General features: G+C 38.4%; 1 protein-coding gene across 2 annotated transcripts in view; it reads right to left on the bottom strand.

Annotated features, from left to right (window-relative positions):
• The window catches only part of CDYL (chromodomain Y like), a 144,124-nt gene that overhangs the window by 64,520 nt on the left and 53,263 nt on the right, over nt 1-26,341 (bottom strand). For both annotated transcript variants that reach the window (XM_045841758.1, XM_045841759.1), the window contains exon 2: nt 6,305-6,971. In XM_045841758.1, the coding sequence (XP_045697714.1) occupies nt 6,305-6,971 (667 nt within the window). The remainder of the gene's footprint in view (nt 1-6,304; nt 6,972-26,341) is intronic.

Here is a 26,341-nt window from a genome sequence, read left to right as displayed (position 1 = left end):
CATGAGTACAGAGGAAAAAAGTGAAAAGTTAAAGCAAAAACTAAACAATCCCAATGGCTCTGAAGTGGGCTCAATGGGTCAATACTGCTGAGTCCTAATTATCCTTGAACAAACCATAAAACCCTTAAAGTGTAAAAGGGGGGCAATTCTCCTGGAAGCAGCACAGTACAGAGCTCAGCAGTCAAGCCCTGGCTCCACAGAGCCAATATACAGGCTCCTTCAAGAGCTGGCTGTTTTTTCTCCCTAAGCTTCTTAGGCCAGTTGAACTTGTTATCATATTTAATTGTTTTTACATAAACAGGAGGTATGATTACAAAAGGCAAGCTATTGCTTCTACAAAACCTGTATCTAATACTTCAGAAAGGCTCTAAAGGTTAAGCCATTGTCAAATCAGACACAAGTGAGGAAATGAGAATTAAAAATTCTAAAACTGTGCGCTCAGATTTGTAAGCATCACTTTAGATACATCTAAACCAGAATTAGTAGGTGATGCATTATGGGTGCGTTTCACACAAAACCAAACGCTGATCAATGGTCCATATCCTAAGAAAAGAGCTGGGCTCTTCAAGCAAGTGGCAAATGAAAGTACCCCCCTTTTTAAAGGCCTTGGTTCTACATCAATGATTAGTGATTAACTGCATGTTTTTAAGTTTTAAAATAAACACATGGCAGCTACTGGACAAGAATATACTTTCTACAAGGCTTTGTGCCTAAAACTGTACTAGACTCTAGCGCAGCCTCAGGTTCCACGACCACTGAGCTCATCTCAAGGAGAAAACGAAGGAACAATTTGTCTGGGCAAGCACCTCATTCAGCCTGAGGCTACCTATTAAATGCTGAGGAAGAAGGTGTAGGCAAGTTGTCCAAGTTTATTCCACTGCAGTTCAGGTTTAGCTTCTGTAATCTTTCTATGTGTAAGTAGACTTGTTCCTTGTAAGATAATACATGTGGAAATCTCTAGCTGGGACCTGTCTGTTATATAAGAAGTGCCAACAAATGTTTGTTGGTTTCAAATTTAAATCTTTTTGATCAAGCCCTCTTACAATACACAGTTAACATACCATGGCTTCAAATGTCCCTGCTGAACAGCTACTGCCTCTGGGCACTAGTCTCCTGCCTTTTTAACATTTCCTGGGGTGAACTTCTAATTTCCGCACCTATATTTGAAATTCTATCAAAAAAATTAAGAATCGAATTTAAGGTATAGATCGTGTTTCATATTCTTTTTTTTTTTTAAAGATTTTATTTATTTATTTCTAGAGAGGGAAGGGAGGGAGGGAGGGAGAGGGGGGGAGGGGGAGAGAGAGAGAGAGAGAGAGAGAGAGAGAGAGAGAGAGACATCAATGTGCGGTTGCTAGGGGTCATGGCCTGCAACCCAGGCATGTACAGACTGGGAATCGAACCTGCGACACTTTGGTTCACAGCCCACGCTCAATCCACTAAGCTACACCAGCCAGGGCGTGTTTCATATTCTTAGTGAGAGAAATTTACACTCCAGGTCCTCCTCAGAAGGAGGTAAGTTTTGTTGTTTTTTTTTTTAAACAATGTCTCCTAGTGCTTCTTTCAATTGAAAGGCTCATGACACAGACAGCAGATGGTCATATGTGTTGTGTTCAAGGTATTTATTTTCCTTCTCAATCCACTGGCTTTCACTTAATATATAGCAGCCAACTCTATTGGATAACAATGGTAAGGTTTAAGCTCTTCTTTTTTTTTTAAAGAGTGCTACTAGCATTTTCTTAAATGTTGTAATTGTTGAATGGTGATCAACATTTGAATTTACAAAAGAACAAAGTTAAGATAATCTAATTTTTAAAAGCAACTGTTTTGGTAGGGCAGCTCCCAGGCATTGTGGACACCACTTCAGCTATAGGATGCAGGATAGCTACAAGCAAAGAGAAATAGAGTAGAAAATGCAAAACAATGAAATTATAAAACCTGCTAAACACTCCTCAGAACTGGAAAAGGGGATCCTGCTTGGTTTAGCAGTAAAATACAAGTATGTTCTAAATGTGAGAAGAATGATACATGAACTACTGCCCACACAAAAACATATCTGGCGGGTACTTGTCCATGAATACAACTCAGCCAAGTGTGTCACTGGGGGATTATAAACAGCTGAAGAGCTTTGGACTGTCAAGCCTTGGACCAAAAAAATTATGGCCCATGAAAGGAGAAAGTGAAACAGAGTGTCAGCTGCTTCTGAGTACCTGCATCCTAGGGAAGGAGATCACCAACATGTAGCGCAAGCCATTCTACTTCCTGCAGAGCCCTCTGAAAGAAGAGCTTGACCACCACCCTGCTGCCACAGCCCAAGGTATGGTTTCTGAGTTTGGGTTGCATGTTCTCACTGGGTACCTGTTTGCTGTTTAAATTTTAAAATCCTTACTTCTAAGGATCTTTATGAAAGAAAATAAAAAACAAAAACGCAATTTTTCATATTAAACTTGACTTTTCCAATTCAAAATCTCCACATTATGTAGAACATACAAGTCATACATAGTATGTAAAAACAAAAGTTGTTTATATCCTTGCGCCCTCTTGGAGAGAGCTCCTTACCTCTGCTACACTTAAGAATAAAAAAAACTAAGGGACTACATCAACGTAGTTGTCATTAATGAAGCACCTTAATTATCTCAGTCTATCTCAAATACATTAAACCGGATTTGTTTTAAGATTTAAAGTAAAAATAAAAACACAAAAACAATTGTTTGTTTTGTAGGATTAATTTTTGAGGCAAGTCAAAGAACATAGAAGATAGCTGTATCACCTAAGTTTTAAAATTTCTCTTATTTCTACATGAAGCAATATATTCAGTTTAAAATCTTTAATATTTAAAACAGTTAAGAACTAAATGCACATATGGTTATTCTGTAAAAGTAATTGTGTGTGTTAAAATTCTCCAGAAACATTTACTCCTTTGGTTAACAGATATTTAAATATTAGTTCCATTTGGTGGCAAAAACATTCCTCATACACACGGTTAATATTTTAAAAAGACGATTCATTTCCCAATGATGCTGTATGTGCTTCAATTAATTTTTGAAAAACTAGTTTTCTTATTTATCTCTAAAACTATTATTGAAAATAAAACCAAACAACTGCTTTAAAAAAGCAGTGTGAGCGTGGGCCAACACAGCTTTAGTACTGCATGTCTTCATTCAGGAAAGATACACTCTGAGAATGAGTAAGAGGTTTTCTGGAATGTTTCTGTGCTTCTGGCCCATATACCCTGTCATTTCAATAGTTTTCCCCTCCCATTTAATGTGACCCAGTGATAGGGTCACATTACCTACAAAGACTCATTATCATCCTTGTCTTAAGAGAGCATCTTGTATTTAGTGAGCACTAGAATCATTCCCTCCATAAACATTTGCAGAGCACCTACTATGTGCAGGCACCACTCTGGACACAGTAAGATTTAGCCCTGGCAAAACAAAAATCCCTTCTTGGAGTATACACTCCGATCAAGGGACCAAAAGCAACTTCCCATACAGGAAAAAAGGTGAAGTGCAGCAAAGGTCTTTGGTAGACGGCCAAGTTGTGTAAGACACCTCTTGTTTTTTCCATGGTATTTATTTCAGAAAGGACACACTCTACTGCAGGCTCCTGGGGTGGAGGTACTGGTTCTTTCTTAATCTGCAAACCTGATTTAGATCATGGCCATGGGGGACATCATTCACCATGGTTCTAAAAAGATTCTTAGGCTACTAGAAATAGTTGCTTCTCGTGTAGGTGGAGAGTATGGAACTCAAGGCCAGGATAGAAAGGCAGTCATGAGGAACATGAGGGCCTTGGAAATGGTGTTACTACAGCCCCAAATACCTAACTCCATGGAGCAGGATAAAATAATTTAAGATTTTATGCTTAAGGACATTTAATTTTTTGAAATGAGGAGATTAATAAAACAAGGAAATCACCAGCTCCTTATTTACATAGAAGGTAGTACCCTTCTTATTTATATACAAAACTGAAGGCTTTTGCTGAGGGCAGCCAATCTAGCATAAATGTGATAAAAGAAAAATCCGGGAAACGTAAGGGTCAAAAAACCTTGGCAAACCATGCCCGCTCCCCCGAAAGGAAGGCACATACAACTTTTGTTGACAATCAAAGGGGAACCACATATCTTCTAAAGCCTTTTTTGTCCCCTTGTTTCCCACCCCCACAAAATATTGCCCCAGGACTGTGACTTTCTAGAATAGAAATTAGCAAAGTTTTTCTGTAGAGTCAGATTATCAAAATTTTCAGTTTTGATGGCTATAAGGTCTGCCACAACAATTGAACTCTTTTAGAGCAGCCAGACATCACAATGATTGGGACTGTGTTTCAATAAAACTTTTACTAATGAACACAAATATCAATCTTTTATTTTCACACGTCATGAAATATAATTCTAATTTTTTTCAAACGCTACAAAGTGCAATAACTATTCTCAGCTTGTAGGTTCTCCAAGACAAATGGTGCACTATGTGTGGCCCACAAGCTGTAGTTTGCCAACCCCTGCCCCCAAGAATCAGCATGGCCCAGTCTTTTTAACACTACAGCCCAGCACAGGGCCTGGCCCTAAATAATCAATAAAGTATGTTTCTTTGTCTGGTGGAGGTGGCAAGTAATGCTGGAAAAAAACAGAGAAGTAGAAATGTATAAATGTTCTGATTTCATCTCTATGCCTTCAGTTCTGCCTGAATATCACTCTTTCTGGACTTGAGTTCCCTCTCTGCGTGCTATTAGATGATTTATAAAGTCTCTTCTACCTCTGAACCTCTATGGTCCATTATTCACAACAAGTGAAAACTATATCCACAAGTAGCTCACCAATATGGGAAGTCAACTCTGTAAATAAGTCCATGCAAGTTCCTTTATACAGGCGAAGTTGAAACTTTTGGAGTAGGAAAGAGGAGCAGCATTTGAGTAAATTGTGTATATGAAAATCACTAGCAATATAGTCATTTCACACGTTCAAGGGGAAACCCCACATTTCAGCTTCCCTGTTCACTGCTACAGAAGGGCTTAAGCTAAAATTTGTTACATGCACCGTATCAAGATGGTCAGAGTAGTGCCTTAGATGAGTATTTCTCTTTAGAGGAAAATGGCTCCCCCAAACAAATCAGAATCATTTCATTTTGCTTTACATTATCTACTAGGTGTTAATTGAGGGGGACACACACAGGTTAAAAAGAAAATGAAAATCTGTAACACGAAGAGCATAAGAGATAAAAGGACACAGGAACTATTGGCTCTTCCAACTGGAAGGAAGGTTCAGAATTCATGAGGTGAACAAGGAGCAGAGAAGGCACAATGCTCCGAGCAAAAGGGACCATAGGAGTACTGTGCCTTGAAGAGATACAGTAAGAAAGGTAGGTGAGGGCTGAGCAGACATCTAGGAGTACATCTGCTAACTAAGGCAACAGTGGTACAATCAGATTGGCAACTGGGGCCCCCCTCCTATCGAAGAATGGATGAGAGCTCTCAAAAGGCAGGATGCAGGGAGAACAGTTAGAAAGCTATGGCAGGTAACAAATCACCAGGGCCTAAAGTGAAGGAGGCTAAGTGGGGCTTAGTATCAGAGAAACACTTCACAGAATCTATATAGACTGTTGGCTAGCTCGACACGGGAAAGTGGAGGGAAGGAAGCTGTCCATGTTAATGCCCAGGTATGCTGTCTTAAGAGATGAGAACATGCTACAACCAACTAAGCTGCAGAATCCAGGAGCAGGAATAAAAATAAAACATAAAACACCATCCATACTGAACAAACTCCTGACTAAAAAAAGGACAATGGGATCTAAACAATTAACTAGTCACAGAGAAACAAATCTAAGTCCCCAAGGCTCCACTAGGTAAAGCCTCATAGAAAGGCATTTCTGATTATTTAAATGAGTTAGCAAAATTTCATGACTTCTAATCCATACTGATTCTTAACATGAGATTCAATGTCTAAGATGTATAATGGTAGATGGCTTCAGAATGAAACTTCCTGTAAAAATACCAACCACAATTTCAAGTGAGAAGTGCTTAAAAGCAAGTCAACATGGTGGTAGTTTGTGTATGGCAAATTAAATAGAGCTCACCAGTGCTGATCATGAGATAAATCCCAAAGGTTTCTAAAAAGATGGCAAAATTTCTCAAACGTTACAGGAGACATCCATTACAAACAGATTCTGCAGACTCCCTGCTGTCTAGAGGAGGAAAGACACATAAGGAGCACCTACACCCCTTTGAAAAATCACCAGGTACGTTGAGTTAATAGTCTGTGGCTGTTGACAGAGATGATACCCAATGAGCTGCTCCCCTGGACACTCACCTTTTCCATTAACGGCTAATCCCGTGGCCATGGGTGCAGTCACGGGGCCAGACACCTGAGGCACTAGTGGGTGTATTCGGGGCCTGCTCCCCATTCTAGCTCGCTCTGCACCAGGGCTCAATAAAGCTCCAGCTGGCTTTTCGGTTGCCACTTCTGGTGCCACTGTGTCCTCCTGACCCTGTTCAACGGGGTCCATTTTCTCAGGGCTCTCACTCTGAAAGCCGTCCACTGTGGTCCTGCTCTTAATGGGACTCTTAGGCACAAGTATCTTTATACCTGATTTTGCTAGGTCCATATTCTTCCGGTTTGAGAGAGATGGAGCTGTGTTTTTCCTGAACTTCTGGCTGGCAGCAAATAACTGACTGTTTTTGGACTCGTGGTCTTTGCCAATCACTAGTGATTTAGCAGTGGTCTTAGAAAAATTGCTATTGGTGGATCTGGAAATCTGTTTCCTAGCGTTGTTTGGAGAGGTCCTATTTGTTCTGGTTAATGTGCTTTCTTTCTGCTTTTCAGTGTGGCGTCTGTTAAAATCATGAATATATTCCTCACAGTTCACAAGATGCTGTTCTGGTTCCCAAGTGTCATCCTCACTGTCATAGCCTTTCCACCGAACCAAATACTCTGTCTTCCCTTTTTTGTTTTTCCTCTTGTCAACGATGCTTTCAACCTGTTATAAGAGAAAAGAAAAGAGTATAAACGTAATATTTAAAAAATACAAGCTTAATAACAAACATAAAAACAATAAAAAAACAAAATAATGAAAATATCTTCTCTTCCCTGAGTCAAATCATCTGAAAACAGAAAAGTAACAGAACATTTGTATGTTTCCCATTTTAAGCTCAGAATATGTGGATTTGCATTAGAAGTAGTGTATGTTTTTGTGATTCAAAGGTGGCTCTTTTAAAATTTTTACATTAAACCCTGACTACTGGAGTTGATTTTCAGTCACAACTGAAACAATACTAATCACCAATAGCTTTTTGCCTGGCGACCCTTACGTTATCAACAGCAAGCACTTAAACAATAAATTGGCTGTGGTAAATGCACCCAGTTATGAATGGCTAAGAGCCTTCTGACTGTGAAACTGACTCACCAAAGAAACATGATTGGTACTCCCAGAAGCCTTTAGAAGCACTCAGTTGAAATTAAAAAACATCAACAGAAAACATAAGGCTTTATTGGCAATAAAATAGCCTAGATTGGTTATTTACCTTCAAATCTTGTTTTTAACAAATTTTATGCTAACACCTTTAAAGAAAGATGCTGTTAATCTTTGAATATGATGATCAATACATCCTGTATCAAACTTATAAATCCAAAACTTTTTATAATATGTTATAACAGTGACAAATTCTAGGATTTTCATATCCTAAGTATAAATGGGAAATCTTCTATGACTCACATGAACAAAATATATTTGACATAATGTGCCCCATGTTAGTGAAGAAATATTTAGAATCTGTTGTTACCTCTCCAGGTAACATAAAAACCATCGGCCTTCTTCCCCAATAGCAGCATGTACATCCATACCTTTTAAGTACAGGACTATAGCCATACGACTCTTTAGTAAAGGACACAAAGATCTATGCTCATCAGTTATCATGAACATCAGTAAATTTCTGGCAAAGTTAGACGTTAGGTAAGATGACATAATGGTATATTTAGTTCCAAAACAACAGAGGCTGAGTACAACTACAGACACTCAGAGAATACTCCCTGCCCAATACTTCCTTTCTCCTCTTCTCAAAAAAACCCTCGAAACTCTCCAATATATCTTCTTCCTGGAATATACAGAATTAGAGCTCTTAACTGTATAAAAGCCTCAAGTTAAATCACATTATTGCTCTCGTTCAAAAAGGGTTAAGGGTAAATAAAGGTCCTTTTTTCAGCAGACAGTACAATTCATGCCTAACAGATCTCCAGTGTTTAAGTATTGTCAAATCTGCATGTGCAAGTCCACATAGTCCATAATATATAGTACAGTGAGCTTTGAAAGTGACCCCCCCCGCAACCCTACCCTGTTTCCTTTGCTTGTGAAGAGCTATGTGTAAGGGTGAAAGTAGTTCAATTTAAGTAAAAGTAGCAGTTCTGGAAAATTCCATGCAAACCAATTTCATGGCAGAAATAATTTAAACTTTTAAATACAAGGGGTAAAGAGACTGTCTCAAGATAAAATTATGTTTGAAACTAATTTTATTTCTAAATCAATTTCCATTCCAGAAAACATTAAGTACTGCAAACCAGAGCACCCCTTTTTTGTTTATTCCATTTCCTTAAAGCTGAAGCAGAGGCTGATGAAGGAAGCTGAGTGCCTTTGCCAATACCCTTAGAACCTTCACTTGCCAGTCTGCCCATTCTGCCCTGCCCCTCTCTCAAGAATGGGGAGGTACAATGGGGGACCAGCTCAGTAGCTGCAATGGGTGCACGTGCTGTGTTTTCTGTGTACTCAGTGACTGGAATTTGTTTAGATACCAAAAGAAGGCAGTAACAGAAATAGTAGACCAGGGGCTGGCAAACATTATGTAAAGGGCCACATGACCATGTGGTCTGCCAGCCACTTAACTCTGCCACTGCAGCACGAAAGCAGCCACAGACGACACGTAAATGAGGTGGCATTAAAAGAAAACAAACTATTCATGGACACTAAAATTAGGATTTTGTTATTTCCATGAATCATAAAATATACTTTGGATTTTTTAAAAACTATTACCAACCACCACAGGCCTCTAGTATCAACTTCAGACTACAATGGGGACGTGGACCCCCCTCATCCCCAATTTAAGGACAATGTCCTCCTTCCTTGAAAGTTTAAACATAAAATCCTGCTGATTCCAGGTCTCAATAAAGTAAATTAATCTCCCACAGAAAGGTATCACCTGAATTCAACAAACCATTTTCCTGGCATATGAAGCCTAAAATTATTTCCTAAAATTATAGTGGGGAGAGAGGAAAACCACAAGACAGACACATAAATAAATCTTCAGGTCTTCTGTCCCTTCCTCCTGAGTTCTCCTTCTTCCTGCCAATGTAACCTTCTAAAAAACAGTATCAACAAAGACTATCTATAGAAATGCATATACAGGTATCCACTTCTAGTTATGAAATTGCAATGCAAAGAATGTTATACCAAAAAACCCTCTTCATGGAACTATACAGAACTATAGATAACCAAGACACTATAGTACAGAACTATAGATAACCAAGACAAAAATGGAGAAAGGCATGAAAAATTTCATTCACATTACCTAGTTACTGCTTTACAATGTTACCCATAATCTAATGTAGAGGAAAATTCTGACAAATCCAAACCATAACAGCCTTCTTTGACTACCAGTGGCATAGTAAAGTTAACCAAAATCATTTTTGTTAGAATTACCTTCTAAAACACAACCTAAAAAAACAAAATGTGAAACAAGTAAAACCAGACTTTCCTTGTAACATTACAAAGTCCTCCAATGTATTGCAGAGCAGTGAAATTAATAAAAAAAGGATCATTCTAAACACCAAACCCATTTTACCTACCTCAGAGCAGTCCCATCTCTCTCTAAGCCCAGAAATGTGCTACAGTTTGCAGAAGACAGAAAGAAAAGCATGGACAAAAGGTCCGCTAACACATGGAACGAAAATCAGTGGAAAAACCCAACCTGGTTAGAGTACCTCAGTAAGAGAAGAAAGAAAGATTACCTCTGTCATTGCTGCAGTTAAAATACCAAACAGCCTGAGAAATACACCAGAGTAAGTAAGGCATGTAAATATACTGGTTTACAGAAAAAGATCAAAGTTACAAAATAATCATAGCAAGAATAATTTGTCACATTGTTTGTCATCACCAGTAACTGTCAGCAGCTATACTGGTTGCTAGTACTTGCTCGGACTCCTCCCAGGACAGTGGAAGCAGGATGCCAGGATAACTTTGAAACCAGTGATGGTTTGAAAGCAATGATGAAAGTTTTTCTCAGGTTTGGGTGTTCTGCCAATGACTAGGTAATTTGGAACAACAGAGCATCACTATGAAAAATAAATAAAAATCCTGCTTATATAAAAGAATTCTGGGAAACTTTGGAAAAGCAACATCTCCCTAGATGAGGAAGATCCGGTTTTCACCAGACATTTGATAATTGTGTTACCTATAAAGTACAGAAAAGGTTGCCGTAACTACTCAGAACAGTCTGGTAACTAGTTAAAAAAAAAAACAAAACACCAAAAAACAAGCAGATAGTTCTTCTGCAAAAAATAGAGTAGTAATATAAATATAACTATTTGACAGCACTAGAAAGAAACCAAAAGCCTGAAACCAAGGAGATCAGACCCTTAAAACAATGACTTCTGTCATTGACTTCTGTGATCATCCAATGACTTCCGTGCCCCCTACTCTGCTGCTGGTCGAATTCAGGCAGAAAGTGGAATCTTACAGGATTTAGTGTCAGAGGGCTGGGTGAGGAGTTGACAGAGTAGCTAGACATCTAAGGAAGAGATCACAGACAGAAGGGTCCCATGGAAGGGGGAGCCCCCAAAACAACATCATCAACTCCTTTAAGTCCTCAGAAGACTCTATACCAGTCTAGTGGAAAGCAACAGTTGGTTATGTTGGGAGAACCCCCAAGTTTGATGATTCACTAGGAAGACTCAAAAGGACTCAACATACAGTCCCACTCAGGCTATGATTTACTAGTGGATAGTAAGCAAAATAAGCAAAGGGATAACTCACATGGAATCAAGTTAGGGGGAAACCAACTGCAAGCTTACATGGGTTCTCTTCCAGTGGAGACACACAAAATGGGTTTCATTCCTCTGGCAGTGAATTATCACAACACATGCAAAGTGTTGTCTACTAGAAAAGTTCATTAGTGACTCAGTATCCAGGATTTTTACTGGGGGCTGGTCACATAGGCACCCTCTGACCAGCATATATCAGAATTTCAGAATTTTGGAAGGAAACCAGATGTTCAGCACAAACCATACCAATGATCATCGTAGTCAAACTTAAAAAGAAAAACAAAACAAACAACACAATATATGTAAAACACATATATTCCCTTCTCTCCTCACACACTTCTCTCCTCACTTAGCCAGTGAGGAGAGGATGGAAGGGAATGATATTATATACAGGGCCACAATGATGAGGGCCAAGAGAAAGCTACTGAAGGAAAAACTATCAACTCACGAGTTCCATTTCTGACATGGCAGTATGAAGAGTTCTGTAGACACATTTCCCAAACAAATAAGCAAAGCTGGTGAAACTGTTTTTTAAAAAAAAACAAACAAAACTAAAACTAAAGTCTTTGAAAATTGTCCTAAGGCCATGGAACATTTGAAGAAACTTTTTTAAATATATTTTATTGATTATGCTATTACAGTTGCCCCATTTCCCTCTTCACTCCCCTCCAACCTGCCCACCCCCTCCCACCCACATTCCACCCCGTTAGTTCATGTCCATGTATCATAAGTTCTTTAGCTTCTACATTCCCCATACTATTCCTGCCCTCCCCATGTTTATTTTCTACCTATTGTCTATGCTACTTATTCTCTGTATCTTTCCCCCCTCTCTTCTCCTCCCACTTCCCTGTTGCTAACCCTCCATGTGATCTCCATTTCTGTGGTTCTGTTCCTTTTCCAGTTGTTTGCTTAGTTTGCTTTTGTTTTAGGTATGATTGTTACTAACTGTGAGTTTGATGTCTTTTTTTTACTGTTCATGTTTTTTATCTTCTTTTTCTTAGATAAGTCCCTTTAACGTTTCATATAATAAGGGCTTGGTGATGAGCTTTAACTTGGCCTTATCTGAGAAGCACTTTATCTTCCCTTCCATTCTAAATGAAAGCTTTGCTGGATAGAGCAATCTTCAATGTAGGTCCTTGCCTTTCATGACTTGGAATACTTCTTTCCAGCCCCTTCTTGCCTGCAAGGTCTCTTTTGAGAAATCAGCTCACAGTCTGATGGGAACTCCTTTGTAGGTAACTGTCCCCTTATCTCTTGCTGCTTCTAGAATTCTCTCCTTCATTTTTACCTTGGGTAATGTAATTATGATGTGCCTTGGCCTGTTCCTTCTTGGGTCCAACCTCTTTGGGACTCTCTGAGCTTCCTGGACTTCCTGGAAGTCTATTTCCCTTGCCAGATTGGGGAATTTCTCCTTTATTATTTGTTCAAATGACTTTTTCACTTGTTGCTCTTCCTCTTTCCCTTCTGGTACCCCTGTAATTCGGATGTTGGATGGTTTAAAGATGTCCTGGAGGTCCCTAAGCCTCTCCTCATTTTTTTTGAATTGTTGTTTCTTCATTCTTTTCTGTTTGGTTGTTCATTTCCTCCTTCTAGTCCCTTCCATTGATTTGAAATCCAGTTTTCTTTCCATCACTATTGGTTCCTTGTGCATTTTCCTTCATTTCTCTTATCGTAGTCTTCATTTGTTCATCTAATTTATGACCAAACTCAACCAATTCTGTGAGCATCTTGATCACCAGTGCTTTGAACTATGCAACTGATAGTTTGGCTATCTCTCAGTCGCTTAAAAAAACTGGCTCTGGGGCTTTTAATTCTGTTTGAGTCATCTTTTAAATTTTTTTCCTTTGGTCTGGTCACACCTGTTAAGTATGAGGGGCGGAGCCTTAGGTGTTCACCAGGGCGGGGCACCTCAGTTGCTGGGTTGTGACATTGTATGTGGGGGCGGGGTCCAAGAGGGAACAATGGTGCCTGTTCTGCTCTCTCTAGGACTTCAGTCCCCTTTGCCACTTCCCACAAGCAAATCGGGCCCCTCTGGTGCTGGCTCCCAGGTGGACAGGCTTGTGTACTTTGTTGGACTCTGTGGGTTTCCCCAAGGAACCTCCTTATGAGGCTGAGAGAATCTTCTGGCCTCATCTCCCACAGATGTTTTCAGTCGGTGCCTTTAGGCTTTGTTTCCTGGCGCTGGGTCCCTGGGTTTCGGTCTGTGTCACTGTCCGTTTTCGCTTAGTTTGTCTGCACGCGAATATGTGGCTGCGGACAGCCAGCTGCCTTGCGCGCCTCACTGGGTCTGCTTGTTGCCTCCCTGCGCCCAGGGTCTGCCACCGGTTGGTCAGCTGCCCCCACAATTCTGGGGTCTGCCAAATGCTGTCTGCACCCTGTGTGCCCATGTCTGCCAGCCACCGCTTTTTCCTGCCGGTACCCCTTGACCCCTCTCTGTAGGCCTCCGACTCCGCCCCTCCTTACCGGTCTGGATGAATGGTAGTAGACTTCCGTTCGGTTCATTTCTCTCAGTTCTGGTTGTTTTTTGTTTCTAAATTCTTGTTGTCCTTAGTTTTGGTTGAGCAAAGAGGCAGAGTGAGACCACCTATGCCTCCATCTTGGCCAGAAGTCTTCCATGTGAAGAAACTTTTATTCAAGAAAATCTACTAAAACTTCTTAAGAACAAAGAAAGTTTGTGACTTCTGAGCCATGATCCACTTTCTTCTTTCCCGACCCTCCAGTTCAGAGTGACAGCAGCTCACTCAGGATGGGTGTAGCCAAGAATACGGACTCTCTCCCCTCAGCTCCCAATCAAGGCTTATCATGTCTCATCAGCAGAGACAGGCCACAGTGTTCCCTCTCTCCTACTCAAAGTAGAAAAGGCAAATCCCTGATGAGTATGACAGAGCTCAAGAGCTCCTTTCCTTAAACCAGCAGCCCTTACTCATAAGCAGAATCTACTCCGGTGGTGACAGGGCAAAAATATTAGGGCTTTGACCACTCTTACCCCAGTAAACTCATTGGGAAAAACTCAATGCTGGGAGAGGCAAGCTGAGATCAAAAGTTACCACTCTACCTGACACCTACACTAGTAGTTCAGATTTTGCCTAGGGGAGAGGTTATCCGTAAGAAAAGAGATGTGATGTTCTTTGAGACAGAGTATGCGGAAGTTTAAACCTAAGGATTTAGCTTTTGAATATGATAATTATCCGCAAGAGCTAAATCATAGCTCATGTAGTTCACCAGGGAGAGCCAAGAAAAGAGGTAGCTAAGAGCCCTCCTGGAAAAGGAACAAATTTCAAAGACTGATCTCAAAAACTACCCCTGCCTAAATTTAATTGAAGCAGACCTTAGAGCAATTTATGCACCAGGCATTTTCAAAAACAGCAGAATAATTAATCAACCAGCTAGGTGTAACACCAAATAAAGCCAGCAGCTTAGAGAGATAAGGGAAAGAGTCAGTCAAAGAGGGCCCTTCTCAAACCACTGTCAACCAGTGCAATTGTGTGCTCACCAAAAGCTGGGATCTCTAGGAGTCACATCACAGCTTCACAAAGTGGGAGAAACAGACCACTAAAGTAGTCTAGCCAAGACACAAAACAAACAACCAAGCAAATAACAAGAATAAATCCAGTATCCAGAGCTGCAAAACATATAACCTAAAATGTTGTTTTTTTAAAGAATTACAAGATGTGAAAAGAAACAGAAAGAAGTGACCCACACACAGGGAGTAAAAAAAGGGCAACAGAAACTGCTTGTGAGATGGAGAGCTACAGAAATAACAAAGTTGTTTTTTTAACTAAAAGAAGAAAAAATTGAACAAAAAAAAGAAAAAAAGAGCTATAATACCATGATTATATGACAATGATTTAGGTAACTTAGAGGAACAAATTCCAAAAGACACAAACTAGTGAAACTCATTAAAAAAACCCTGAATAGCTCTGTAACAAAGTAAAAGATTAAATTCGTAAGTAAAAACTTTCTACAAAGAAAAGTCAATGGCTTGTTTCACTGGTGAATTATACCAAATTAGAAAAAATTAACACCAATTATTAACACATTCTTCCAATTATTAGAAGAGAGAACACTTCACACATTTTATGTGGCCAGTTACCTTGATACCAAAACCAAAACAAGAAAGTGAGACCAGTACCTTTTATGAATTATGTACACAAAAACCCCTCAACAAAATACTAGCAAATTAAATCTAGCAACATATAAAAACAATCATGACCAAGAAAAATTTATCCCAGAAATGCAAGGTTGGTTTAACATGTGAAAATCAATTAATGTAATATACTACACATCAACAGAATGAAGGGGGGGGGATCAAACATCATCTCAACAGATGCAGGAAGAGCAATTAAACACTCAACAAATTAGGAATACAGCAAGATTCCTCAACCTGATAAAGGACATCTACAAAAAACACATAGCTAACATAATACTCAATGATGAAAGACTAAATCCTCTCCCCACCCCTAAATCAGAAACAAGACTCTACTTCTATGCATTATTGTACTAGAGCTCTATCTGGGTAATTGGAAAAGGAATAAAAAGGCATCTAAATAGAAAAGAAAGAAGTAAAATTATGTCTTTTGCAGATGACATGATGAATATAGAATAATGTTAAGGGGTCTAATAAAACTATTAGAACTAACAAGTGCAGTAGCATCACAGGCCATGAAAATCAATATGAAAAAATAAACTGCATACATTAGTATACTGTATCATCTGGATATAGTAGCAGTGATCAAAACAAACATGAAATTGAGAAAACTGTTCCATTTATTATAGCATCAAAAGAAAAAAGTGTTTAGGAATAACACTCAACTACAAAACACTGTTGAAAGAAATTAAAAACCTAATTAAAATGGAAAGACATTACATAATCATGGATCAAGAAATGTAACAGTGTTGCCTTGGCTGGTGTGGCTCAGTGGATTGAGCACCAACCTGTGAACCAAAGGCTTGCCAGTTCATTCCTAGTCAGGTCATATACCTAGGTTGCAGGCCAGGCCCCCAGTAGGGGGTGCACAAGAAGCACCCACACACTGATGTTTCCCTCCTTCTTTTTCTCCCTCCCTAAAAATAAATCTTGGAGAAAACAAAAGAGAGAGAGAGACAGAGAGACAGAGAACCAGTAAGATTTTCTGATGGACTGAATGCAAGATATGAGAGAAAACAAAGAATGAAGGCCAACCAAGATATCTGTCCCGATTATTGTAAAAATGGGAGTTTTCATTTACTGAGATATAAGTGGATGTAAGAATTCATTATTACTCACATCTAGAGGAGATGCAAATTAAAACCATTTGACCCATGCATCTGGAACATGCGCTGAAGATAGAAATTTGAAATCCGTAGGCATTAAAAGTCATTAAATCCATGAGATCATGACAGGAGTTAAGGGTAAAGAAATGAGTCTGAAGACAACCCTGAGACACTCAAACAATTAGAAAATAGAATAAATAGGAGAATCCAGCAGAGATTATAGGGAAAGAATAGGAGTGATGTTGGAGAACCTAAAAAAGTGATATCCCAGAAGCCAAGTATTTTAAAGGGGAGGTCAGTTAATCATGTCTAATGCTCTTAATAGACCAGATTAGGTCCGGAAGAGCAGTACTTCACTTATGGAGGAAAGAGGTCAGAAGATCTTTTTCCCCAGAAAACAACCATTTCAGGGCTCCGGAAATTAAAAAACAAACAAACAAAAAAAACCCACCAAAAAGGGCAAACAATAGATTGAGAAGCATATATTCGTTTTAAAAAGGCTGAACTTTGGGTAATAACAGTAGAAGTCAGTGGCCTGGTTGCCTGGGACTGTTCTCCACTATGACTGACAGTATGGTAATTCTACTACTGTGGGAATGGCTTGAAAGCCTGCAGCTTGGCTCTCAAGGAGAATGGTTGGATTTGAAGCAAATGACAGAAAATCCATGCCAAAATGGAAGTGTAAGTAGAAATTTAAAGGAAGATCCTAGAAATGAGACAGCCAGAGGAATTTGACGGACATTTCACAAGCCCCACATAGAATGGGTACTTACTTGAGGCACAGGTTGCAGGCACAGAGTACAACCTGAGGCATCCCTGCCTGAACTCTGAATGCATTCCCAACCCAAACAAATCCAAAGCATAGGGTGGGAAGCCCTAAGGAGTCAAGGGTTTAAGCCCTGGCTGGTGTAGCTTAGTGGATTGAGCGCAGGCTGCGAACCAAAGTGTCGCAGGTTCGATTCCCAGTCAGGGCACATGCCTGGGTTGTAGGCCACAGCCCCCAGCAACCGCACATTGATGTTTCTCTCTCTCTCTCTCTCTCTCTCTCTCTCTCTCTCTCTCTCTCTCTCTCTCCTTCTCTCTCAAAAATCAATCAATCAATCAATCAATCAATCAATCAAAGGATTCAAGGGTTTGGCTACAACTTCTGACAAAAACGTGGCTAACAATAAAATACGCAGGCACGGAAGTGATCCCCTAGGCAGGTCAAAAAATAAAGATAAGACCTAGGGTGGAAGGATCTGAACAGGTAAATAAATCAGTGGCTAAAACAATGCAGGAGTGACAATATTCCTAAGATTACATCCAGACAAGTGATTTAAAACTAACTAACACTCTCTCTCAAATGAGCAACAAAAGACTCAGGAAAAATCAAAATCACAAAACACCAAAAACGCATATCATACGCCAAAACAAAAATAGCCAATGATGCCTGTCTTTAAGTTTACCCATAATTTAGATTTGACAGAAAAAGACTTCAAACCCACTATTATACACATTTTTTAAACGGGAGGGAAAAATCACATTTAAAAAACTAAAGGAAAACATGATGACAATGACTCAAATAGGAAATAGGAGATAAACTGTTAAAAGAAAACAAAAAATTCTAGAGTTAAAAACAGAGTAACTGAAATGGAAAATTCACTAGATTGGCTTAGCAATGGATTTAAGATGGAAGAATAATCAGTCAATATTTTAAAGAGATCAACAAACTTGTATCTAAAACAACAGAGAAAAATATTAAGGAAAAAAGAGCAGAAAAATATTTTAATAAATAATGGCTGAAAACATTCCAAATATAATAGAAAACAATTATTTACAGACTCAAGAAGCTTGACAAAGCTGAATTAATATAAATATAAGAAGATCCCCAGAAATACAGTATTTAAAACATTAGGCTACAGACAAGAGAAAATACTGAAACCAGTAGGGAAAAATAACATGTTAGCACGTATAGGGAAACAACAATAAATGGTTGGCTTTTCATCAGAAACAATGGAAAGCAGTTCAAAGTATGGAATACATTCAATGTATCAAAAGGACACCAATGAAGAATTCTATATCCAGATAACCTACCCTTCCAAAATGAAGGCAAAATAAAGACATTTCCAAATAAATGTTACTGAGAACATTCACTGACAGCAGAAGTGCCTAACAAAAAAAAAATTACTAAAGAAGTCCTACAGGTTAAAAGGAAGACTCCAGACAGTAATATAAAAGGAAGAAAGGAAGAGCACTAGAAATATTAAATATGTGGGTAAATATAAAAGACTGGTTGAATGTTATCTTTTATTTTACTCAATTTCTTTAAATAAGACTGTATGAAGCAAAAATTACAATAGTGTGAACAAATAACATACTAGATTTAACATATATGACTGTACAGTACAAAGAAAGAGGGATACAATGAAGATACACTGGAGTAAAGGTGACATATTGATTAGAATTAAAGTAGTATTAACCTAAGGTAATGTGATAAGTAAAAATGCCTATTACAATACTTACAGCAATCACACACACAAAAAAACCTCAAAAATGTAGTTTAAAAATCATACAAAGTAATGGTACAGGGAAAAAATGTTCAGCATAAAAGAATCCAAGAAAGACAAAAACAATAAGATAAACAGAAAATTAGCAAACTAACAAAGTAAATCCAACTTTATTAACAATTACATAAAATTACGAAGAAAGAACTAAACACTTGAAACAAAGAGCAGAAGTTGTCAGACCAAATTTCAAAAACTACAAGGTCTGTCCAGGAAAAGTCCAGCCATTGTTAATATAATGAGAACAGTTTGCTTGACATTGATATAACCTGGCAGCCAAGGAGAGTGGACTGGAATGGGCATGCATGAACAACGACGACTTCATTGTACACTAGTCAGTGGGGGCTAGCTGAGTGAGCATGTGTACTGTGTGGCTTTGTATTAAAAATGACTGAGCAAGTAGAGCAATGAATCTGCATCAGATTTTATGTTAAGCTTGAGCATTCCTCTGTACAAACTATTTGGATGATCCAAAAGGCTGCAGCTATGGACAACTGCTGACTGGCAGTTTCATCACAACAAAGTGCCTCCTCATGCATCTTGTCTTGTGCAGGGTTTTTTGGTGAAACATCAAATCATCCACCAGGTGACTAAGCTCCTTTACACCCCAGATTTGGCACCCTGCAACTTCTGGCTTTTCTTAAAACTAAAACCACCTTTGAAAGGGATGAAATTTCAGAGCATTGATGAGATTCAGGAAAATATGATGGGGCAGCTGATGTGAAGTTGGGTAACTGTGTGAGGTCCCAAGGTGCTGACTCTGAAGGGGGACTGAGGTGGCGTCGTCCTATGTACAATGTTTCTTGTATCTTCTTCATTAAATGTCTCTATTTTTCATATTAAATGGCTAGATACCTTCTGGTCAGATCTCATATATTTTTACCTACAAGAGACTCACTTTAGATTCAAAGATGAAAATAGGTTAAAATAACAGAAAAACATATATCATGTCCACAAAATCCTTGAGAATGATTATATTCGTATAAGACAAAGATTCTTAGACAAGAAATATTTAACACAAAAAGGAACATTTCATAATAACAGGGCAAATATTTGAGGAAGATATAACATAAATGTATGTATGTACCTTAGAGTCTCAAAATAAATGAAGCAACAACTGACAAGAAATGAAGGGAGAAATACAACTCCACACTCACAGCTGGGGATTCCAATATTCTACTACTAATAACTAATAAAACAGAAAATCAGCAATGAGATAGAATACCTGAACTCTACCAGCCAACTCAGCCTATCTGACATTTACAGAACACTCCATGCTGTGAACAGCAGAATACACAAAACATTTACCACAATAGAGCAGAGTCTAGACCATAAAACAAGTTTCAATACACTTGAAAAGATTTAAAACATACTAAGGATTCATACATAGACACACAGTAGTTGAAAATCTTGTTCACTGACCACAAGGAATTAAAATAGAAACCAACAATTTTGGAAAATTTCCTAAATTTGACACCAAACAATAAACTACTAAAATTCTCCAATTATTCAAAGAAAAAAGTACAGGGTAAATTAGAAAGTATTTGAAATTGAAGTATAATAAACACATCAAAACTTATGGAATACAACCAATATAGGGATTAATGAAAATTTTTTTCTTTAAGCACTTACTCAGAATAGAAGAAAAAAAAAATCAGTAATTTAAGCTTTCCACCATGGGAAATAAGAACATAACACCAAATAAAGACCCAGTACAGTCCCAAACAAGCAGACAGGAGCATATAACAAAGATCTAAGATCATATAATTCATATAAGTTCATATAACTTCACTTCTAAGTTGTGTAAAATATTTTAAGAGGAAAAAGTAACAATCCTAATACAAATACTGCCAGAAAACAGGAAAGACCACTTCACAACTCCTTTTTATGAGTTAGTAAAGCAAAACTACCCCAAAGGAAAGCCAAAGACATCATAAAATCAAAACTCAGTAACACAAGAACTCCTTAAACACAATATATTTTATAAACACAGATACAAAAACCACAAACCAAATTCACCAACATATAAATAGGATTATAACCATGTTGAAGCAAAAATGGAAAGGTGGTTTCACATATGAAAATCAACTGATATAATACACCATATTAATGAAATACAAAGCACAACCCTATGCAATACTTGGAAATGTGATAAGCTCAGTGACTGAAAGTAACCTTCATAGGGTGATCTGATCACCAATTCCCATGGGCAGGTCTTGATGGGTGTAGTGGAGCCCCAGGGCCTATAGCTTCCTTAGTAAAAGGTTTACCCTTGCCTTAATTAAGCAAGCCACATCCCTTGTTCTTGTGCATCTAGATTAATATATCTTTGAAATGCTAGAGTAATCCTCTTTTCCAGACCCTGGAAAGAGTAACCACCCTCCAATGAGCTCACAATCTTATTGCTTATTGCTATAAGTAAATAGAGATGGTATATAAGCAATAGAGATTTTCTTTTTATTCAATCATATATGTTTTCCCCTCCTTGCTTTCTCTGGTCTTCTTAATCGACTGCCAAGGGATTTCATGTAATCTTTCTTTTGTTCACTCCTTTGATTCCAAATTCATAAAAAGAACTGCAAAACTGCCATTCTCCATAGAATTTTTTTTCATTGATAAGAGCCTGCTTGTGGGCATGTTCACCATTTGGCTCAAATAAACTTAAAATTTTCTAAAGGTTTGGACGTTCTTGCATTGACCAAACCTCATCATGATCATCTATCTCAATGGTCACAAAGCAAAATACCAGTTTATGACCACAACTCTCAAAACCCTAAACATATTAGGAAACTTGCTCAACCAGATAAGGAAATCTATAAAAACCTAATAGCTAATATCACAATTAATGCAAAAGGATGAAGGCATTCTCTTAAATACCTAAAAGCAAGGTGTCCTTTCTTTAGCACACCTCTTGCCTATCAGACGTAGCACAATAAAGGAAAAAGATTAAAGAGACTAGAAAGAAATAAAACTATTTGCAGATGATGTGATTCAGCATGCAGGAGGAAACTAAGGAATCTAAAAAATAACCATGTGACTTGCTGAATTTAGCCACATTGAAGGATTCAAGACCAATATATAAGTCAACTGTATTTCTATACTAGCAATGGACAATCCAAACATGAAAATAAGGAAGTAATCCCATTCTCAGTATAAAAAATTATAAAAAATAGCAATCAATTTAATGAAAGAAGTTCTAAAATTCTGCATTGGAAACTTCAAAACATTACTTAGAGAAATTACAGGTCTAAATAAACAGGGCTTCCTCTTGAGGGAGCTGCACAGATCTGGTGTGGTGGATCCTACTGTGCCCAGTGGTAAAGTACTCTGGGTGTATCTTCGTAGGGTGGAAGCTGGGAGAGGAAGTAGTTTAAGGCTGAGGATCATGAGAGTATTAAAAAATTTCAGATACTTTATATGCACACACAACATGGTATCAAGTCACCATGTTGCTTGAAATTTGTGTCTAGTCCCTAACTGCAACTGATTTGGATAAGTAAGGTCAGGACTTCACATCCTTGAAACACTTCAGATTCTTTGTTTCCAGCTACTGTTATTTTGCTGTGTATAATGCGTATTTTCTTGCTGAAATTTTTGAGCAAAAAATATGGATGCCCATTATACAAGGGTAGTACTAAGTCTGTATCTGTATAAATGTTTTACATTCTTTTGTTTGTGTGACTCCAGAAAGCAGTAACAATATCCGCATGCAAAATAATACTTAGAATACAATAATCGGCTTTGTTTCTAAATATACATACATACATACATACATACATACATACATACATAGTTGGGTTAAAAAAATTAAAACAAAATTTCTTCCCTGACAGCTTGGGTCAAAAATGTGGGTGTGCATTATACATGGCAAAGCACAGTATCTTTTCTTGGACCATATGCACAATTTAACATTTGGGAATAGGATACCACCCTAAAGCAGTACTAATAGTTGGGGTCACTCAGAAGATAAGCATTAACCATACAAGTACAAGTCTGTCAGTAAAACAGGAAAAGAGCACCATCTTATTTTATGAAATCAGTAAATTGACACAGGCCTGACTTGATAGAGGTCCATGCACCAGACTCAAATTCTCTATCTGAGATGAATTCATCTGATTTTGTTTAATTACTTTGCCCTAAGATTGGCACTTGCTGTAAAGAAGGACATGGAATATGTTCCAGAAGCAATTCCTGACTGAGTCCTGCTTTCCATCATCAACCCCTTAGCTCTGGTACCAATGATGTACTGGTATAATATTCCAGTTGCAAACAGACATATACTCCCAGTATTTGCTTTTTAATAATGTCTTTAAACTCATTAATAATAATTTCATAAGGAGTTACTTCCTACCAGACAGACTATCCTAGCTTCATCTGAAAGCAATGTATTCAATAGGCTCTCAAAAAGAAGCATTTCAATCATGCATACAAAGATGGCAGTGGTGGGAATATATATAGTTTGATTGTCGACCTAGTGATCAAGTCGAGTATTCTGTCATGCCTGATTCAGGTATTGAGTAACTCTCTGTGATTTCCTCTCCTGCCCAACTCTTCTAGGTAACCACGACTCCAAATCTGGTGTTTATCAGTCTCATATGGCTTTGAGAGTGTACTACTTATGTATACGTATCTATAGTAACATATAGTTGACCCTTGAATATTGAAGGTTTGAACTGTTTGGATCAACTTACACTCTCCCCCACCCCCATACCTGTACTGGTTCCCAATCACAGTGGAGAGTCTGCAGATATGAAGATCCAATTGTGTGCATTAATCTATGTTATTTTATATAGGGGACTTTGAACATCTGAGGATTCTGGTACTGAAAGGGGGCCCTGGACCGCATCCCTTGTGGATACCAAGGGACAACTTTAGTTTTGGGGGAATATCAAAAGTTCCACTACGATTTTCTACTGCATATGGGGATGGAGGGCTCAGGTTAGAGCCCCTAACCTCCTATGTTGTTCAAAAGTCAACTCCAGAATCATTTTGCATGGTTTCAAACTCTGTACACTTTTATAATTTTCAATGCTATAAAAGTAATCCATAACCATACATATAGATCTAGGTCAGTCAGTGTAAAGGCTGTACAAATATTCCACAGTATGAATAAAACACTCATCGATTTATCCATTCTCATGATGGTGGGCATTTGAGTTGCTTCCAATTTTTCTCTAATAGAAAAAAAATTCAACAAATATCCTTATAGACAACTCTTTATGCATGTGACTACTTCCAAAAGGCATGCATCTAAAAGAAAATTCCCAAGTCAGATGATACAGGCACCTACAACTTAAGTAGATATTAAATTGTTAACCATTCACACTCCAATCAAAGCAGCAGTCACTTCACATTCTCATAAAAAAACTAATATTATTTTTAAGACTGGTATGAAAAGGTGATTTTTTTTTTTTTTTTGCTGCTGTTGTTTTTACAATTCTCTAATACCTGGTGTGAGAATAGAACTATTTTTAAAGCATTTTTCTTATTCTGTTTTTCTTTTACTTGAATTCTTGTTCATATCTTTTGTCCCTTATGTGGACTTTCTCAATTTGTTTATGGTGGCCTTTAAATAGTTTTTTTGTTTGACTAAATTCACTTTCTTCTTCATAGTTTTTAGTTCTGACATCTTGCCTAAAAAACAACAACAATAACCCATTCCTTCCCCCAAACTTAGACATAGTTGTTAATACACATAAAAATGACCTCTATACAGTATGACAGGATATCTAATTGTTTCTTCTCATGTGCATAATCACATATCCCAGCACTGTTACCTAAAGAGCCCTCCTTTCAATACTATCTGTAACTCTGTCCTTGTCAATTACTAAGCTGTCTTTTATGCCCTATTTTCCTGACATCAGTAGTAACACACTCTCTACCAAGACCTTATAAGTGTCTGTTAAGTCAAGTCATTCCATCTTATTCTATTTGAAAACTGTTTTGGCTGTTCATGGCACAATGTTCACTCATGACTTGTAACATCAACTTGTGACTTCAGGTCAAGACAATGGCATAGGTAAACAAGGCACGCCTCCTCGCACAACCACATCAAAATACAACTAGATTATAGAACCACCATCACTCAAAACTGTCAGAAATCGAGTAGAATGGAAGTCTGACGACTATGGAATTAGCCACCAATGGCATATAGATAGTGCCTGGCATCAAGGGGAGAGTTGGGAGAGAACTTTCTCCCACACAGAAAGGAAGGAGGTGGAGACCACTGTCCCTTTTCAGAACCCTTCCCCCTAAGAGCCACACAGGCAGCAGGTGGGTGCCTAGCTGAATACTGCATCAACTTGGCTAACACTGTTTGACCAGTCATGGAGATACTCTGTCCTAACCAAACATACAGGCTCACCCGTTAACGGAGTCTTTTCCATATGAATGGCTGGTCTTGGATCATGCTTCACAACTTCCTAAATCTTAAAACAACAGACCGTATCAGTGAGCACTTGGACCCCACATTTCTTGCTAAGCAACCCCAGGCCCTGCACTAACAGCAACCAGCCTAAATTCACAGCTTGGCTTCATCTGGGAATCTCCAAGCCCAGGACAAATAGCAGCCATCTCATAGCTCATGCAGGGTGGTCCAGGGCAGAGCACAGGTGGGGGCTGATGTTGGCATACACCACCCAGGAAACCCCAGAACCTGCATACCCAAGGAACAGCTAACAGGCTACATCAGAGCACCACCACCCAGCCCCCACATGACTGATCCTCCAGGGAGGGGGGAGGTTGGTGGTCAGTGGTCACAGCCAGTCCTTTTACAGCTGACTGACTGGTCTGGGTAAATCTTCTTGACCTGCCAACAGCAATCTAGCTTCAACTACAAGAGAAGAGTGTACTCAGCCTGCATAAAGGGCATACCTCGAGTACCCAGCTTGGGTGATAGGGGAGGCTGTGCCACTGGAACCTACACGACATAAAGGTAAAGCAGCTCTACATAATACATTGAAATAAACACAGGGAGGCTGCCAAAATGAGGAGACAAAGAAAAAGAAACATGGCCCAAATGAAAGAACAGATCAAAACTCCAGAAAATGAACTAAATCAAAGGGAGATAAGCAATCTATGAGAATAAGAATTCAAAACACTGGTTATAAGGGTGCTCAAGGAACTTAGTGAAGACCTCCACAGCATAAGAAAGATTCAGTCAGAAACAAAGGGCACACTAATTAAAATAAAGATTACTAACAATCAAAAATCGTGTACCTCCTGATATGATGCAATAGGAAGAACATAAGACTATCAGTTGTTGTGGCACAGGGAGAGAGAGTACTATGGTGGAGAAGCATGGCAATAATAGTCCGATGTCTTACACATGTGTAATAAAGCTATAGTTCCAAAGAAAAAATAAGTGTCAACTTGTGACTAAGATTCTTATAAATTTTATTTTTGTAAGAATTGTGTCTTGTAAGACTTTTGTAAGAATTTTATAAATTGTGTCTATAAGAGTTATATTATCAGTCTTGCCCTCAGACAATCCTTCAGGACTTTAGTCTGCTACCCGCACTCA

Source organism: Phyllostomus hastatus, unplaced genomic scaffold, assembly GCF_019186645.2.
Source record: "Phyllostomus hastatus isolate PE091 unplaced genomic scaffold, TTU_PhHast_1.1 phas_contig_37, whole genome shotgun sequence".
In the NCBI taxonomy this organism is placed as follows: domain Eukaryota; kingdom Metazoa; phylum Chordata; class Mammalia; order Chiroptera; family Phyllostomidae; genus Phyllostomus; species Phyllostomus hastatus.
Note: the sequence above shows the minus strand (reverse complement) of the source record. Positions and strands in the feature narration are given on the sequence as shown.